This window comes from Calonectris borealis, chromosome 1, assembly GCF_964195595.1.
Source record: "Calonectris borealis chromosome 1, bCalBor7.hap1.2, whole genome shotgun sequence".
NCBI lineage: Eukaryota > Metazoa > Chordata > Aves > Procellariiformes > Procellariidae > Calonectris > Calonectris borealis.
This window is the reverse complement of record NC_134312.1, coordinates 40,252,083-40,266,859: the sequence shown is the minus strand read 5'-3', so window position 1 is coordinate 40,266,859 and position 14,777 is coordinate 40,252,083. Positions and strand designations below refer to the sequence as shown.

At 40.4% G+C, this 14,777-nt stretch overlaps 1 protein-coding gene across 1 annotated transcript in view; it reads right to left on the bottom strand.

Moving 5' to 3' along the window:
* Positions 1-14,777, bottom strand: part of MYRFL (myelin regulatory factor like) — a 39,860-nt gene extending 25,083 nt beyond the window's left edge. The window contains exons 1-8 of the mRNA XM_075149821.1: positions 14,732-14,777; positions 10,883-10,973; positions 6,605-6,672; positions 6,252-6,510; positions 4,679-4,770; positions 2,705-2,852; positions 2,026-2,221; positions 836-912 (exon numbers count right to left, since the gene is read on the bottom strand). Coding sequence (XP_075005922.1) covers positions 836-912; positions 2,026-2,221; positions 2,705-2,852; positions 4,679-4,770; positions 6,252-6,510; positions 6,605-6,672; positions 10,883-10,973; positions 14,732-14,777 — 977 coding nt within the window. The remainder of the gene's footprint in view (positions 1-835; positions 913-2,025; positions 2,222-2,704; positions 2,853-4,678; positions 4,771-6,251; positions 6,511-6,604; positions 6,673-10,882; positions 10,974-14,731) is intronic.

Sequence of the window (14,777 nt, the reverse complement as noted above, 5' to 3'; positions counted from 1 at the left end):
CAAATACATAGTGGCATTGCTCCTTAAGTGATAAATAATACGAATAAAGAGTTTGCATGAGAAAACAACAGTCCACCAACTGCGTTCTCATCTGGTATAAAATGAAAACTACACCATCATCACCCATGAAACGATTTACACCCACACTCTATTCTTCAGTATGCAAAAGGAAGAAAAATGCCATGATAGAGGTAATTAAGTGAAAATCAAGCTCTTCTCCCAAGCTTGAAGTTCATTTTTGCAGATTATATATTGCAGCCTTTATCCCAGCACTGTCCTGTCAAACTTGACACTGTCTTATCTTTTTCTGGTTTAAGGCTTATTTAATTATTTATAGCGAACAGAACAGCGCCAACAGAAGACACTTATGCCAGAAGAACAAACATTGATTCTGCCAGTGAGTTAAGATGCAGAAGAATAGCGGAGAGTTCCAGGGAGAAGCTGCATGTATATTTCTAGCAGAGGCACTCCCCCTTAAAAGCACTGCAAATACATCTCATGCCTGTGTACAACAGGAACATTACTGACATTTCTTAAGATGGGAAATGTATCTGCCATACAGCTTTAAACACTATACAACAGTGTTGCTAGCTGAATATAAATATTTTGGACAGGCATACTTAACATGTTTGTAAAGCTGCTGAAAATTTTCCTTAATGAAGGGAGACCAGGTATCTATTACTACTGTGATTCTACGTGCACATCCAGAATGGAATTTCGATAAAGATCAGAAGATTGGCTTACAGCTACTATAAGTTTCCAGGAAACAACTACTTCACATTTCCGACCAATCAAGTACTGAAATAAAATGGAATAAATTTCTCAAAATTCTTACTTAACAGGATGGAAAGTTTTTTTGCTTCGATCTGGCTGAGACTGTTCAATAGCAATTGTTTGATCTGGAGCTTCCACCTATAAAGAAAAAAGAATTTTCAAAAATAACAAGAATATTGCTTTTTCAAACATTGCATAAAATTTGCAATAGAAATTAATAGGTAAATTGTGTCTGAAACAGTGAAATCTCTCTCATTTTTATGGAACTGTATAGAAAGTAACATGGGAATTGACTCCTGATCAGTTGACACCTGGCAGTGCTGTGTTCCAGCTAGTCTGAAGACCCAAATCATTCTGTGGATGTAATTTGAAAGCAAAAAAAAAGGAAAAGTTATGCAGTAATTTGCAAAAGAAAAATTGCTTGCTGAATCTAGACTGTTATTGGCTTATTCTATCCTGAAGCATAAACATAGATATTTAACATGAGAACTGAACCTATGCAAGGTAGTTCCATAAATTATTTTAATGTAAATTTCTGTACCTTTCTGGAATGGTACCAAGCAGCACTTTGCTTCAGATGGGAACAGATGACAGTAATATTCCCTAATTTCTTCTGCATTAGAATGCATTAAGCAAAACTGGTAGGAACTACCTTGTAAAAGAGTTACATGGATCTTTTAAATCACTGAATTTTGGTAATAACTAAGAAACCTGGTAAAATCTCTCAGAAAGATTAAAATTTCTTACTACTTCTGTATATGCAAGCTTGTGGACCCATATTGGCTGAGAAGAATTCAGTTCTTAAAATGAAAATGGAAAGCCTGGCAAGAAGAAATGGGGAAATTTTGTTGGTTTTCTACATGTGAACTGTTCAGGAAAAATAGATTTGATTCTTTTTCTTTGCTTTGTGAATTGGTTTTTTCAACACATCTCTTTGATCAATGGGTAGACTGGCCACCTATACACCAGATGACGCTCCTGCACTGCCCACGCAGGGAGCAAAATTTCAGCCAAAGAGAGGGAAGTCAGTAAAACCATGGCAAACAGACAAACATGACGTCTTTCAGCATATATCAGCACAAGCATCTATAAAACACCACTTCCTTGCAAAAGAGTTCCACACAGAAGTCACTAGTAACTTAAAAGAGTTCTCTTTTGTCAGTTCTTTGACAAAAATGACTAAGAAAAGAGTTCATTTCAATTATTTACCTTATTCTATGGATACTAATCACAAAGAGGAGATATACTTGCCTTTATTCCAAAAGCTTTCAAGTAAAACTTTTCTATTGGTTTCCCCCCCAGCCGAGTTTTGATGTATTTTGGATGTCCAGTGATTCCAATATGGACTGTGATTTGGAAATGATTCTTCTTCTGGCACACAAAGGCATCATCTGTTGTTGAAAAATTAAATCCTTTGTCTGTGACAATGTGATATCCTACAGCAGGTCTACAAAAACAAGAAGAAAGAATAGCAACTTTAAGTACAGGCATATTTGAGTGACATCTTGAGTTCCTATTTTTTATGGGGTCTGAGAATCCATCCGATTTTTACTGACAAAATGGGAGCCAAAATACATCTTTACAATCACTAGTTCTACCACTATTTTCTTCTTAGCCTCTCAGAGGTGTAAAAATGAAAATGCATATAAAGAGTACTCTAATTCTAGTCTGACACATGAAATGTTTGGAAACCAGAGGTGGAGAAGCTTATACAAACCTCACTTACAAATCTGGTATAAAGGAACTCTGTTCACCTAAAAGCACATCTGCAGATTCATATTCCATCATGCCTGCTATGCCTCCTTCTCCAGTCTTATTTTCAGTAAGAACAAGGGATGCCAAATGTATCATTTATTCCTACAAAACTAAAATACCAGCAAAAAAAACCCTCAAGAAATCACTTTTTCCAAGTGCAAACATCAGTGCTTACAGTTTTTCATAATTAGAGTTAAATAAGCTGTTCCACTGAGAAGTTTGATATGGTTGCCATGTTAGAGCTTGAAAGCATTTTTCCAAAGCTGCATTCTGTCCATCACTGTCATATTCTTGCACTTCAGCAGCACAGGCCTTAACAGTTGCTGTAGAAAGATAGTGACAATTCAGTTATTACTTTTGTGACTAGCCAAAAATCCTGCATAAACACTTTTATAAATATATTTACATATATACACATACATATAAAGCACAAATATATTGCATTTATATTTAAATCTTATTGTCCTTTGCAGTTATTCCAAAAGTTTGTGTTATATTCCCTTGCCCTAGAAAATAAATTTTTCAGCTTTCCTGATTTGCAAAATATTACACAAGTAGCACTTCCTATTTTTATTCTCTCCGAAAGGATGGATAGTTTCCTTTGGGGAGGGAAAAAAAAAAAGGAAAGCTAAGCATTTTACTGTAAATCTGCAACACTGCAAGAAGCAATTAAGCAAAATAATTACATATGTTTCCCATTCTCTCTACTACAGGTTTAAACTGAATATACTCCAACTCACTGCAACAGGTACTTCATCCAGAGCAGGAGGTACAGTTTTCTAATAGCAAGCACATTCACCACTACATCTGATTGTCTGGTTAATGCTTTCTGATGATACATTACAGCATTCTGAGATAGATAGGGTCAACCATAATTCCCTGAAATATTATATATTTTATGAAGACAGAGGAGAATGTTATAAGAAAGACAGATAAATGCAGTACAGTAAGGATAGGAGAAAATATGTCATTGAGCATATAAGCTAAGATCCTTCCACAGCCAGTGGCAGCACAGTAAGACAGAGCCTACAGAATCATTTCAGGCCCAAGCTTCATTTGCAATTCCCACTTCTGACACACGTCAGTGTGAAAATACAAAAAAAACCTCACAGTAAAGAAATTCACACCTCATTTCTAAATGATCCCCGTGCCATTTTTACCAATGAGCTGTGTTCTTTTTCCAATAGCACGTGTGCCGGTGAGATTTTATTAACAGTGACTCCCAAGGAAAGCATATTTCAAAGCTGTGTCTTTAAGTATTAAAAACAGTAATAGCGTTTTAGACACTGAAGCGTCTGCTCATCTTCTCTTTCCAGCAGTGGTAGACTTAGAGGACTAGTCACAACCAAGCAACACTGATCAAATAAAAGATACCAAAGGATAAGTAACCTACTAAATCCAGTTGCTACTCATTAAAAGTGTTCTAAAACATTGATTTTAATGCTTAAAAATAACTTATTCCAAAGAAATAACATGCCACTCAGATTTTCCACTAACAGACAAGGATGAAATTCCTCAGATAAACTGTTCATTACAAACTGTTCATTCACAGAGAGCCTCACACTTCACAGAAGCTGATCCATTTCTGTACATGCCTGATAAGCTTTTTTGTATCAATCGGTATAAGCTTAGCATTTTTATCTTGATAGAACAATGAACCAAATTAATTTGGGGAAGGGGTGGGGAAGAACACACAGATGTTACCAAGCTTGCGCATGGATACACTTTGTAGAAAAAATATGCAGTTGAGATGATAAAGGGAAACTGCAATCTGTTTGCTCATCCACCACATTAATTCCCTGTTAAGCTGACCCAAGATGGTTTTTTTGCCCAGTCAATTTAGCGCCAAGCAAAGTCAGCAGAGTATGATATCATCTGTGTACTGCAGGTTCACACAAGGAGAAGGGCAGAATATTTTGTCCAAAGAGTCCTCAGGAAGCATAAACCTCTAATGCTTCTTCTCTCTTCGCCAAATATAAATAGGTCCTCGTTTTCAAAAACACTGAAAAGGTAAATTCCTCCAAACCTGGTAGTGGAGCACAGACTGTTAATACTGCTACCTTTTCAGAGCCAGCAGGAGCTGTGGTCTTAATACATTTACTTGTCTATGGCACGAAACATGAAATTTCAACTTCACACAGTTGCTTACCTTGTCTGGAGTCCTGAGACTGGACTGGAGAATCAGTGGCATCTCCTAGTAATTGTGAGAGCTTCCTTTTTTTGCCTGATGCTGCAGAAATACTTTTTTAAAAATACACGTTGCATTACTCATTTATAAGTATAAATACAGATATTACAGAATCATAACAAGAGAATACCCAAGTATTTCATACTAACTGTATTGTCACCCAAATTCTGATTTGCCGGGGGGAGGAGATTGCTGTTGGCTTTTTAAAACTGAATTATGCAATTTTTCCTTCCAAAACATGAATTAGTTTATTTTTTTATTTCATATGAATAGAGAAGTTGATGTCTTTTTAAAAATTTACACAGTGCATACGTGGCACAGATTTACTGTCTCTTGACATTTGCATTAAAATCACAGCTTTATCTTAAATAATTGTACTCCACCAAGCGTGAACTCACTTTCCTTCTTACACAGAAAACACTAGTAGCCATTAAACTAATGCGTTAATGAAGAGATCTCACAGGGCAACTGATGGGTAACAGTTTTCCACTTTCCCAGAAACTGACATTTCAAAAAATACTCCTTTGTGCAAAGGGAAAAAACCTTATTCCAAGGTTTTGATATTATAAAATGTAAGCTGGAATATCCTGACAGATGGTCACTCCTCCTGGATGGGGGAAAAAACAAGCCAAACTCCAGGACTCAGTCAGGCCCAGTAGGTACTGAAACTAAGGTTTCTCCGCGAGCAGAAGAAAAGCCCGCCCACAACATTGTTATTCGTTTTCTGGGTTTGTTCAAAAGTTCCACATTTGGTTAAGAAGTATTTTGTGTCTTACGTTCCAATAACTAAAGTATTCCCTCAAAAAATAATATGATTTTCACTAATTGGCACCTTCTACTGGAAAACAAACAAAGAACACAAATAACTTCACTGCGAAACCCAGGCACAGCTTCCTTCCCCCACATCGCGTGTAACACGTAATTGAGCTCTGTACAGAAGAGGAGACAGGGACAGAGCATCTGCAAGCCCAGAACTAACACTGATGAATTCACATATCTCTCCTCATAACCAGGGAGGTCCCCCTCTCGCATGCATCAGTCAATTCATTCTTGCCAGATATCATGGTTGGATGCTTGCACTAGCCAGTATGTTTTAAATAATTAAGCATCCACAACATGCTGATGGGTGAATATGGCAGATGGTACACGAATACCATTTCACTTGCTTACATAGATATGACTATTATTTTTTTTCCTCTCATGCCACTTGTCAGAACACTTCATGGACAAATCCCTGCAATAGGTATTGCAAAACACCTGAATGTTTTTATAATCCAGTTATGCAGCACCTGTTGATCCCTCTTTAGCTTTCTAATGTTTTAAAAATTGAAATCCATTCCTACTTCCAATCGGAACTTCAATCAAGATGTTTAAAGAACCCTCAACCGCAAGTGTCTCAAAAATGTCTAAACACTGCCATCCTGTGGAAAACCCTACACCCACGGGGATTTTACACCAGTCTTAAACCATGTCTTCTACCAGCTCTACTTTTTTTTGTATGTCTCATACTTTGCATAAAAGCTTTATCATTTACCCAGAAATCTGAGATGCATTTGGCTGAAAGTATGAATAATTAAAACCCAAACAACTGGAGGATGTAGAATTATTCCAAGGAGTCACAGCATTTTCTGTCTTCAGACAGCAGCCTCGGGGGATGCTGCAGGGATGCCCACTGGCATTGGGGTCAGAGTAAGTCTCCATGAACCTGCAGGGAAGTTTGCTGGGTGCCACAGCAGACGGGCATGAAAGTGGAGGCTGCAGCCCACTGGGCCATGTAGCGTCATACCATGTGGCTGCAAAAAGTAAACAGACAAGAAAGTAAGAAGAAAGAAGAGGAGCTGAAGACCGTCCCACAAGCTTGGGAGAGACGGAATTCATGTGACCTACTGTGGAGCTGTGGCGGAGAACACGGTTCCGATCCAGAGTCTGGTGGGGAGTCTGGCAACTGGCTTTGCCTAGGGATGAAAAAGAGATTTTAATTTCTACTGGGAGGAGACATGGAGGACGACCACAGGCAATGCTGGTAGCAGCTGGAGGGGGACCACCATGCTACTGACAAGGGTCTTCAGGAAGCATTGCTCATTGTGGTTTCTGCCCCTTCTCAGAGGAGTAATGTCACTTGCGCTTTGTCAGACCATCTCCTATGGCCCTCCAGGTCTCCCCCATGCAGGGATGCACCATCCCTGCCAGCTCTTGCCCAAAGCCCCCTCCAGGACCCACTGACTTCAATCCTCCTTCCTTCCCATGAGCCGTTCTTCAGTTACGTCTGGGCACACCAGCAACTCACGGAGTTCACACAGGTTTTAAACCCATTCTCTCTAGACTACAGATTAAAGATCTGTAGCATCTTTGTCCACTAACTGTTGCCAACTTCTTAAGACCTTCATTTGGCCAAAGCGCTCTCAGCCACTATCAGATGTTAGCAGGTCCCATTTTAGCACCTAATTCACCAGAGGCAGCCCAAGTGTGGATGGGAGCTGGAGCTGCCACACAGGTAGGAAGCGCATTTGCCCGGTTTGAAACAAGAGCTTTTACAAGCTGATGAAAAAGATCTGGAAGGTTAATCTGGTGTTTCCATGGGTGGCGAGCTACTCTCCCTCTTTTCAATCCTACACAAATCTTCCAGTTCCATTTGGAAGAACATAGTGGGGGACCAATAATTAATCTTGTCTATGCCTAAATCACAAAAGAATTGAAAATAAAGAGTATTAACAGGTCCATCCCAACAGCCTCCTCAAAGAAAAGCTTCAAAAACAGAACAAACCAAAAAATTCTTCTCATTCCTCACAGAAGACAAGCCATTCAGTCGTGTTTTAACCCAACCACCATTGTTGACCGATTATTTATAGTGCCTGAGTTTATCACCGGGGTGAATCTCGACACATTGCTGAAACCTGAATAAAGCATAAATCGTAAGGGTGCACCGGGCAGGGTCTGGGCAGTGAGGGCCGCAGGGTGCGCTGTGAGGAGGCGGCCGTGATCCGCCCGCAGCCGGTCCCAGCCAGCTCTGCCCCGCCGCCAGCAGCCCCTCGCCCGCCACAGCCTCAGCCAGCCAATCAGCGGCGCCCAGCTCCCGCAGCAGCGCGAGCGAGCGGCCCCTGCAGGGCGAGCAGCCGCGCTGCTGGAGGCGGCGAGCGCCGGGGGGTGCCCTCCTGCTGAGGCTGCGGCCCCGCCATGCGCCGCGCTGGAGCGGGGACACCCCGAGGGGAGTGCGGGCCGTGAGCGACCCAGGCCGGAGCCGAGGAAAACGAGTAAGAAGCGGGGAGCGAGAAGGCGAAGCCGTTACGCACCCCCCACCCTCCCTCACGGGCGGCAGTGGGAGGGACCGAATGTGAGGAGCGGCGGCGATAAGGGGAGTAGGAAGGAGAGAGAAGCGCTCGGTTTAAATTGAGCCTCGAAAAGGCGGGAGGAAGGAAGGATGTTCCCCTAAGTGTTTAATTATTATATTCTCTTTTTCTCAATACACGAGCAACAAATTAAAAAACTAAATTGGTAACAAAGGAAAAATTTCTTGAGTCTAGGGCCTCTTGCCCACGACAAGGGTGTCACGAAGTGCAAATCCATGCAGCGCCCCATGTAGCACCGTTGTCCAACAGCTTCCACGTCACTGGTCATGCAAACACCTGCTGAGTAACACTGTGCCGTGCCAAATTCAGGCAAAGCTGGGCTGCTTTCCTCTGTGTAGAGCTACATAAGCAAGAGGCTCATCTCCTAGTTCACATCCTATGAATTGGAAAGCAGGGCCACCTCCACAGCAGCTCAGGGTTGCTGGCAGTCAGCATTGTGCAGGAGGAACACCCTTGGCACCCTGGTGAGGCAAGGTGCCAGCATAGCACAGCACCTTCAAACCCTCGGTGGGAGCTTTACAGGGAGCAGGTGCAGAGGCATGGGGACTGCAAGATGGGAAGGCAGTTATGCTCAGACAGTCATTACGAGAGCCGGGAACTGGAGGCATGATAGAAGAATCCTGGCTGGGAACCAAGAAATTCCATGTGATCCATAGCCACCTCTTTGCCAAACCCCATAACCAAGCAGGAGAGATTTATGTTTTAACACCCCTGCTTGGAGAGGTCATCATGGAAAGCTAAGTAACTTGTGTGCTCTGTGATTTTTAGTGTTCACTGTTTTTTGTTACTCAAACAGATAAACCTCTGAAAACACAACCTCTCCTGATTCCTTTCTAAAGAACTTCGGGCACGCTGCTCTGTACAAGAACATGCCAGCCCATATTTTACTGTGCAGCTTTCTCCTGATTTTCAGGCAGGAAGTGAATGTTTTCTTGTGTGCAGCTGACACTAGGAACTTTGCTCTCAACTTGTCTCCAACAGCTCAGCCCATTCACATGCTGAGGTTTGAAAGAACATTCTTGATTATTTGCTCTTTGGTACATATGCTTGATGATATTGTATTATATCTCCCAGTGATACTCTGTTTTGCTTTTATACTTACAGTGTTTCTCCTACCAGACATTTTTGTAAAGGATTACTCTCTTAGAGTAAGACCTGGAACTACACCCTAGTTTAAGCTAGGCCAAGTCCTCCATGAGTACGCTCAGCAACAAACAGGTGTTCCCACACTATGTAGCAAAACCACTTCAATTCCTTCTGCATTGAAAATAGGAGCATCCTAAGTCAACAGCAGACCCCTATAGAGAGGCTATTGAGGGCACAGGTCTGTCACATCTCCTATTTTATTTCAAGTTTTTCAGTTCTTCATGATGGTGCTTTCAAAGCAGCTTAAGAGAGAGAAAATCCTATGCCATCTCGCTGCCATTTAAAGGAACAACAGAGGGTTCCTCTATTACATTAGTACACTTCCAGATGTACCCAAGACCTTGGTGGTAACAGCACCCTTTTCATTGCATTCTGCATTCTGTATTGCACGTGCCATTATGTTGATCTGCATTTTATATGTATATGGAGGCTTTTAATATTTTTCTTCTTTGACACATTTTGGCAAGTTCCTTTAGGAGATTCTATTCCGTTTATGCACAAATAGTCTGCAATACAGACAAATACTTCGTAATTTTACTTTTAGAGATCTAATGACTCAGTAAATGTTCTTCTTAATCCCATAATTAATGAAGTATTACTGTAGTATTTGTGTAAAATCCTGTTGAGCCTCCAGATTATTTTCTTGCGTGTATATACTTAGTAGCACTGCAACTAGAATATCTAATGTACTTAAGCTACATCATAGCATATATATATACACACACATTTATATTTCTGCTACATTTTGTGTATAAAACCAAAAGAATAACATTTTAAAAGTAGTTCAATAATCTGATACATGTTTAGTTACTCTAAAAATAAAAGTTACATATATTTATATACAACAACCTCTTCATTCTTCTTTACTTTTATAGCGTGGGCAGACAGAGAATCAGTTCATTATTCATGATTTAGAGGGGGGGGTAGAAGCAGGAAGAAGAAGTAAGTATGTGTATTGCTGAGTGTGTCTGGAATGAAAAATCCCATGTTTAATTATTTTTAAAACATCCCCTCTTGCTCTGCTTCTTGGCAAGTGCAAGTGTCAGGCCATTAATAAGACTTTGTATTGAACAACAGTCATCTGATAGTTGTCTAGATCAAAGATTTGGGGTTCAAGTCTTTGATAGATCTGTGTGCATAACTTTCCACCCTTGACCATGACCCTTTGCATTATGTATCCTTTGTATCTCTTAAAGTTAGTCTCAGAAAAGATTAATGGACAGCTTCTCTGTTCTGAATGAAGCATTAGGATGAAAACAGTAGCCCTGCTTCCCTCAAACTATGAGGTTTACATTATTCTCTCAATTTATTATACATTAGTCTCACTTATAGCACTTACTCTGTACATAAACACTAAACTAGCACTTACAGGAATATTAAAATAACAGCTTTGCATTTAATGTCACAATTATCATAACAGTTGTGAATTATCCCAGACTTCATTATCATTCATTCTGTTGAACTACAAGACGACCATATTTCCATTACTGTCTGTAATTGATTTTTCCAAGTCTTCTTTACAGCTTCAAGCAACAATATCAAGAGAGCCACAATCCTCTTGAAACTCAGATTTCAGGTCTGACTGTTGCATTCAGATTTTATCATGGCACTAATGAAAACAATTTAGGAGATGTTGCTAAGGAGGGGAAGTACATGTTGCTGTAATACTTACAAAGTTCCAAACTCTATGTCACTACTGATGAATTCTTCCAACATACTCGTATCCACCATGGGATTCTCCAAGGCTCCGTGGACATCTTGCCCTAAAATTAAAAATGTCAAAAAGACAGAAATTACGAGAGCGGAATTTGGAGGAGTCGTCAGTACTTCAGACTAAGTACGCTGCCCACTCTCCTGCACAAAGGAAAACGAAATCCGTCGGGTCTTGTGTGTAACGGATGGGTTACACTTCTGGTTTTAGTCACTCTGGGAGAAAGGGTGACGGGAAATGCAGAGTAAAAGAGCAGTGCAGGGGAAGATGAAGATGGCACAGCAGCACCAGGCAAACACCAGTTCACGCATGGCATTAAGGCTTTACTAAATTACCACAGCAAGAGGATGAAAGGCCCCAGTCTGCAGCTGGAAAAAGGGGTTTTGAAGATAACTTAATACTCTTTTACATTGGGATCAAAACAGGCAATTGGGTCAAAGCTCAGCCATTGTCTCCCACAGATCCACTTTCTGCATTGGTACTGCAAGTCAGTTTCTGAAACACTCAGTTTAAAAATCCACCATCCTGAGCTTAAAGAAAGCAAAACAAAGCTTTAGAAGTGTTTGATTGGTGACTTCCTTTTATTTTCCCCGAAAAAAACAGCCCACTAACATGTTAAAGGTATTAATGACTAGAAAGGTTCAGTACTTTGTCCTTCGTTGCTTGGTAACTGAAGGCTATAAACAGATTTTATGATTACAAAGTGTCCGGAATTCATGACAACATTTGTAGAAAGTCAGCAGGAACTCTCTAAAAAAACCAACCAAACAGAACTAGTTTGTGGGCTCCCCACCTCTCCAGCAAGCCTTCCATAAATACGGGTGTGGCCAACCAGAAAGCAAACACGATAAGCACGTTGAAGTTACTGCTCTCTCCAGTGAGGCACGGGAGCTGTGCGTGGCTCTGTCCCACTGCTACGCAAGGTAAAATGGACGAGCCTACAGATCCAGAGCTGCGTGGCTCATCCCTGAGTGGCTGACTCCGACCATTCCCCCTCAGCTCTGCAGCAGAGTGGGAGAACAGAAAAGGTTAACCGCTGTCACTGAGCGCAGGAGCAGCAACTGCCTTTGGTGCTTTTACTGTCTTCTCACTGTACTGGCATCAGGTGGCTTTTTCCAAAGGAACGTTTTCCAGAGAAACAAATCTTATCATTAGTATTTTAAATTTCTCATTTCCTCTTTTATTCCTGTTTCAATCTCTCATCCTTAAAATGGTTTTAAGTGTTTTGTGTTTAGTGGCATGTGTGTTCCGTGGCTTAATTTATTTACCAAGAGCCCTAAACTATATTCAGTGTTACCCAGAGAGGTGGCGATTCCACTAAGAAACTTTAGATCACAGAGAGCACTGAGACCAAACACACACATTTCAGACACCTCAATGTACCTTCCAACAACAAAAAAAAAGAGAAGACTGAGTTTAACAGTGTAACTGGGTTGGCCTTCATTCAGTTGCTCAACCCATTGATAACGGCAGCAAGAATAGATTGCTCTGCTACACATAGACAGGCACAAGAGCTAATCAGGAGCTCTGACCTTCCCCTGACAAATAGGAAGTTACTGATTAAAAAACACAAGTATTTAATTAAAAAGTATTAATTTCAACAGAAATCATAGGAAAAACTGTTCAAAGATGAAATCTCTAGTGTGGGAGGAATGAAATGAGACAGAAAAAAAGACAAGAACTTCCCAGAACAGCCACACAACAAGAAAAAAGCCATTTACTCTTGAGAAAAAGCCAAGGTCAAATCCCAGTCATATCTAATCTAGGGGTTCTATTGACTATTGAACGTAGTGATCAACAGGAAAACAATCTATCTCATTTTCCTTGAAAAAAACCTCCTTTTTCAGACTGTCCCCTCTCAATATTGCAAATGTGAGTTTATCTTACTAATGAGTGTCAAAACAAATACGCACTGCAAGGAACTAAAGCAACGGGGGAAATGGGATCCTTTTTGCTCATGAATTTCAAATAATCTTACAAAGCAGATCTATAAATGTGCTGAGTTGCCAGCTGATGCATTTGGAAGCCAAAACTGAACCACTGACAAAGCAGAGAGACTTCCTCAGTGGCGGCATTCTCCACTTGATATTGCAGGACTCAGCTTTTTTTGTGGCCTTGAAAGATGACGTTCTAGTGCTGCTGTGACTAATCTTGGAGGCCACCAAGTTAGAACCAGCAGTTTATTGCTCTTGCCTCATGAGGTGGCATTATAAAGCCAATCCACAAGCCATAGTACTAAGCTGGAGAGAGGCCATCAGTTAATGTTGGCCTTACATTCAGTGAAGCTAACGCCTGTTTGAAAAGAGTGCAAACTCAGCTTGCTCCCTTTTCAGATTTACCTAAAAATTAGTAATTCTAGAATCACAATTAGTGATTCTACTTAAAGAACTCATACAGCTAAAATATCTGAGATACCTTCTACCATCAAAGTATCATTGCCACAAAAGCCAACAAAACCTAGCCCAAACTCCCTAGACTCCTGTTTTCCACATCAGTTCCTAAAACTTTTTCTGATTATAAGAATTTTTTATATAATTCATGTCCAACACTGTTTTGAGTATTTAACAGCTATACATTGCAGTACTTGAACAAATAGCTTGATAAAAACAAACATCTTGCTGAAAGCAAAGCCAAGGAAGTTTATTAGCTTTTGATCTCCATGACTTGAAGTGAACCTAAGAAATATGGTATGGATTCCCTAACGTCTATAAATAACACATTTGCTGGCTAGCAGCCCTAGATTGTTGTTCACTGATTTAAATTTCTTGGCTTAAATACATTTTCTTGATCAATGCTGAAGAATCTTTGATTTCCTAGTTTGAAATTAAAATTCAAAATTTAGAGTTGCCACCTCTTACCTAGGCCAACAGAGTGCCAGAGAAAAAGAAATCGCTTATTTAGCACAATGGAAATTAAATGCAGGGAAACACGTTATCTAAAACAGAAAAGGTAGTTTTCCAAGTTACTCTGAGATCAGTATCACATGAATACCTCCATAGGTAATAGAAAGAAAACAAATACAGAAAGAGAAGCTTGGAATTGAAAAATTAATATTGAAAAAAATGCAAAGTGAAAACTGGAGCAAAGGAAAGAAAAGATGTAGTGAAAAATAAAGAAGTACATAAGCCCTTGAACAGTCATTTTGAATCACGTTATGGCAGGGTTGAGAAATGCAGTTTGATTATGGAATCTATTAGAAAGTAAATCCTGTGGTAAGAGAAAGGCAGGAGACTAATGGGACCTTGCTTGAACGTAAAATGTCTTTGGGAAAAAGGGAGGACAGATCCCAGCCAAAAGACAAAAAAATCTGAGTTTAACTTCTCAGAAGGATCCCGAGGATACTGCCACAATTACCATTTTACCAATTATAATCAGGCTGTTTCAGAAGAATGGCGTTAGTGGAAAGAAAACCCTCTTTAACCTGACGTGGTACAATAGAGCAGGGAGGGACTTCTCTAACCTCATGAAAATCGCTAAGATTTCAGAAGTGATCAATTGCCAGGAGACCTCAGCCACTTCCCGGTTTTTCTTCCTGGCAGTTACCACAGCGGTACTGCAGGCTCTGCTGGGTCCACCTTCCCGTTGGTCTTCTGGCCGAAGTACAAAGAAAAAGGCATTTTTCTTTTTTTCTGTACCATTTGTACTATTTCATTCTGTACTATTTCTTACACAACAGCTTTGTGTAAATAGAGCTTTGGCTTTTGGGGCTCTTTTTCTTCCTCCTTTCTTCTCCAATTAAGCCCAAACAATTACTGTATTTTTGCTGCCACCAGAAATTGTTAAGACTCTCTCTTAAAACTTGACTCTTACCTTCAAAGAACTGCTGCAAGGCCTCATTTTCTCCCACCACATCCAT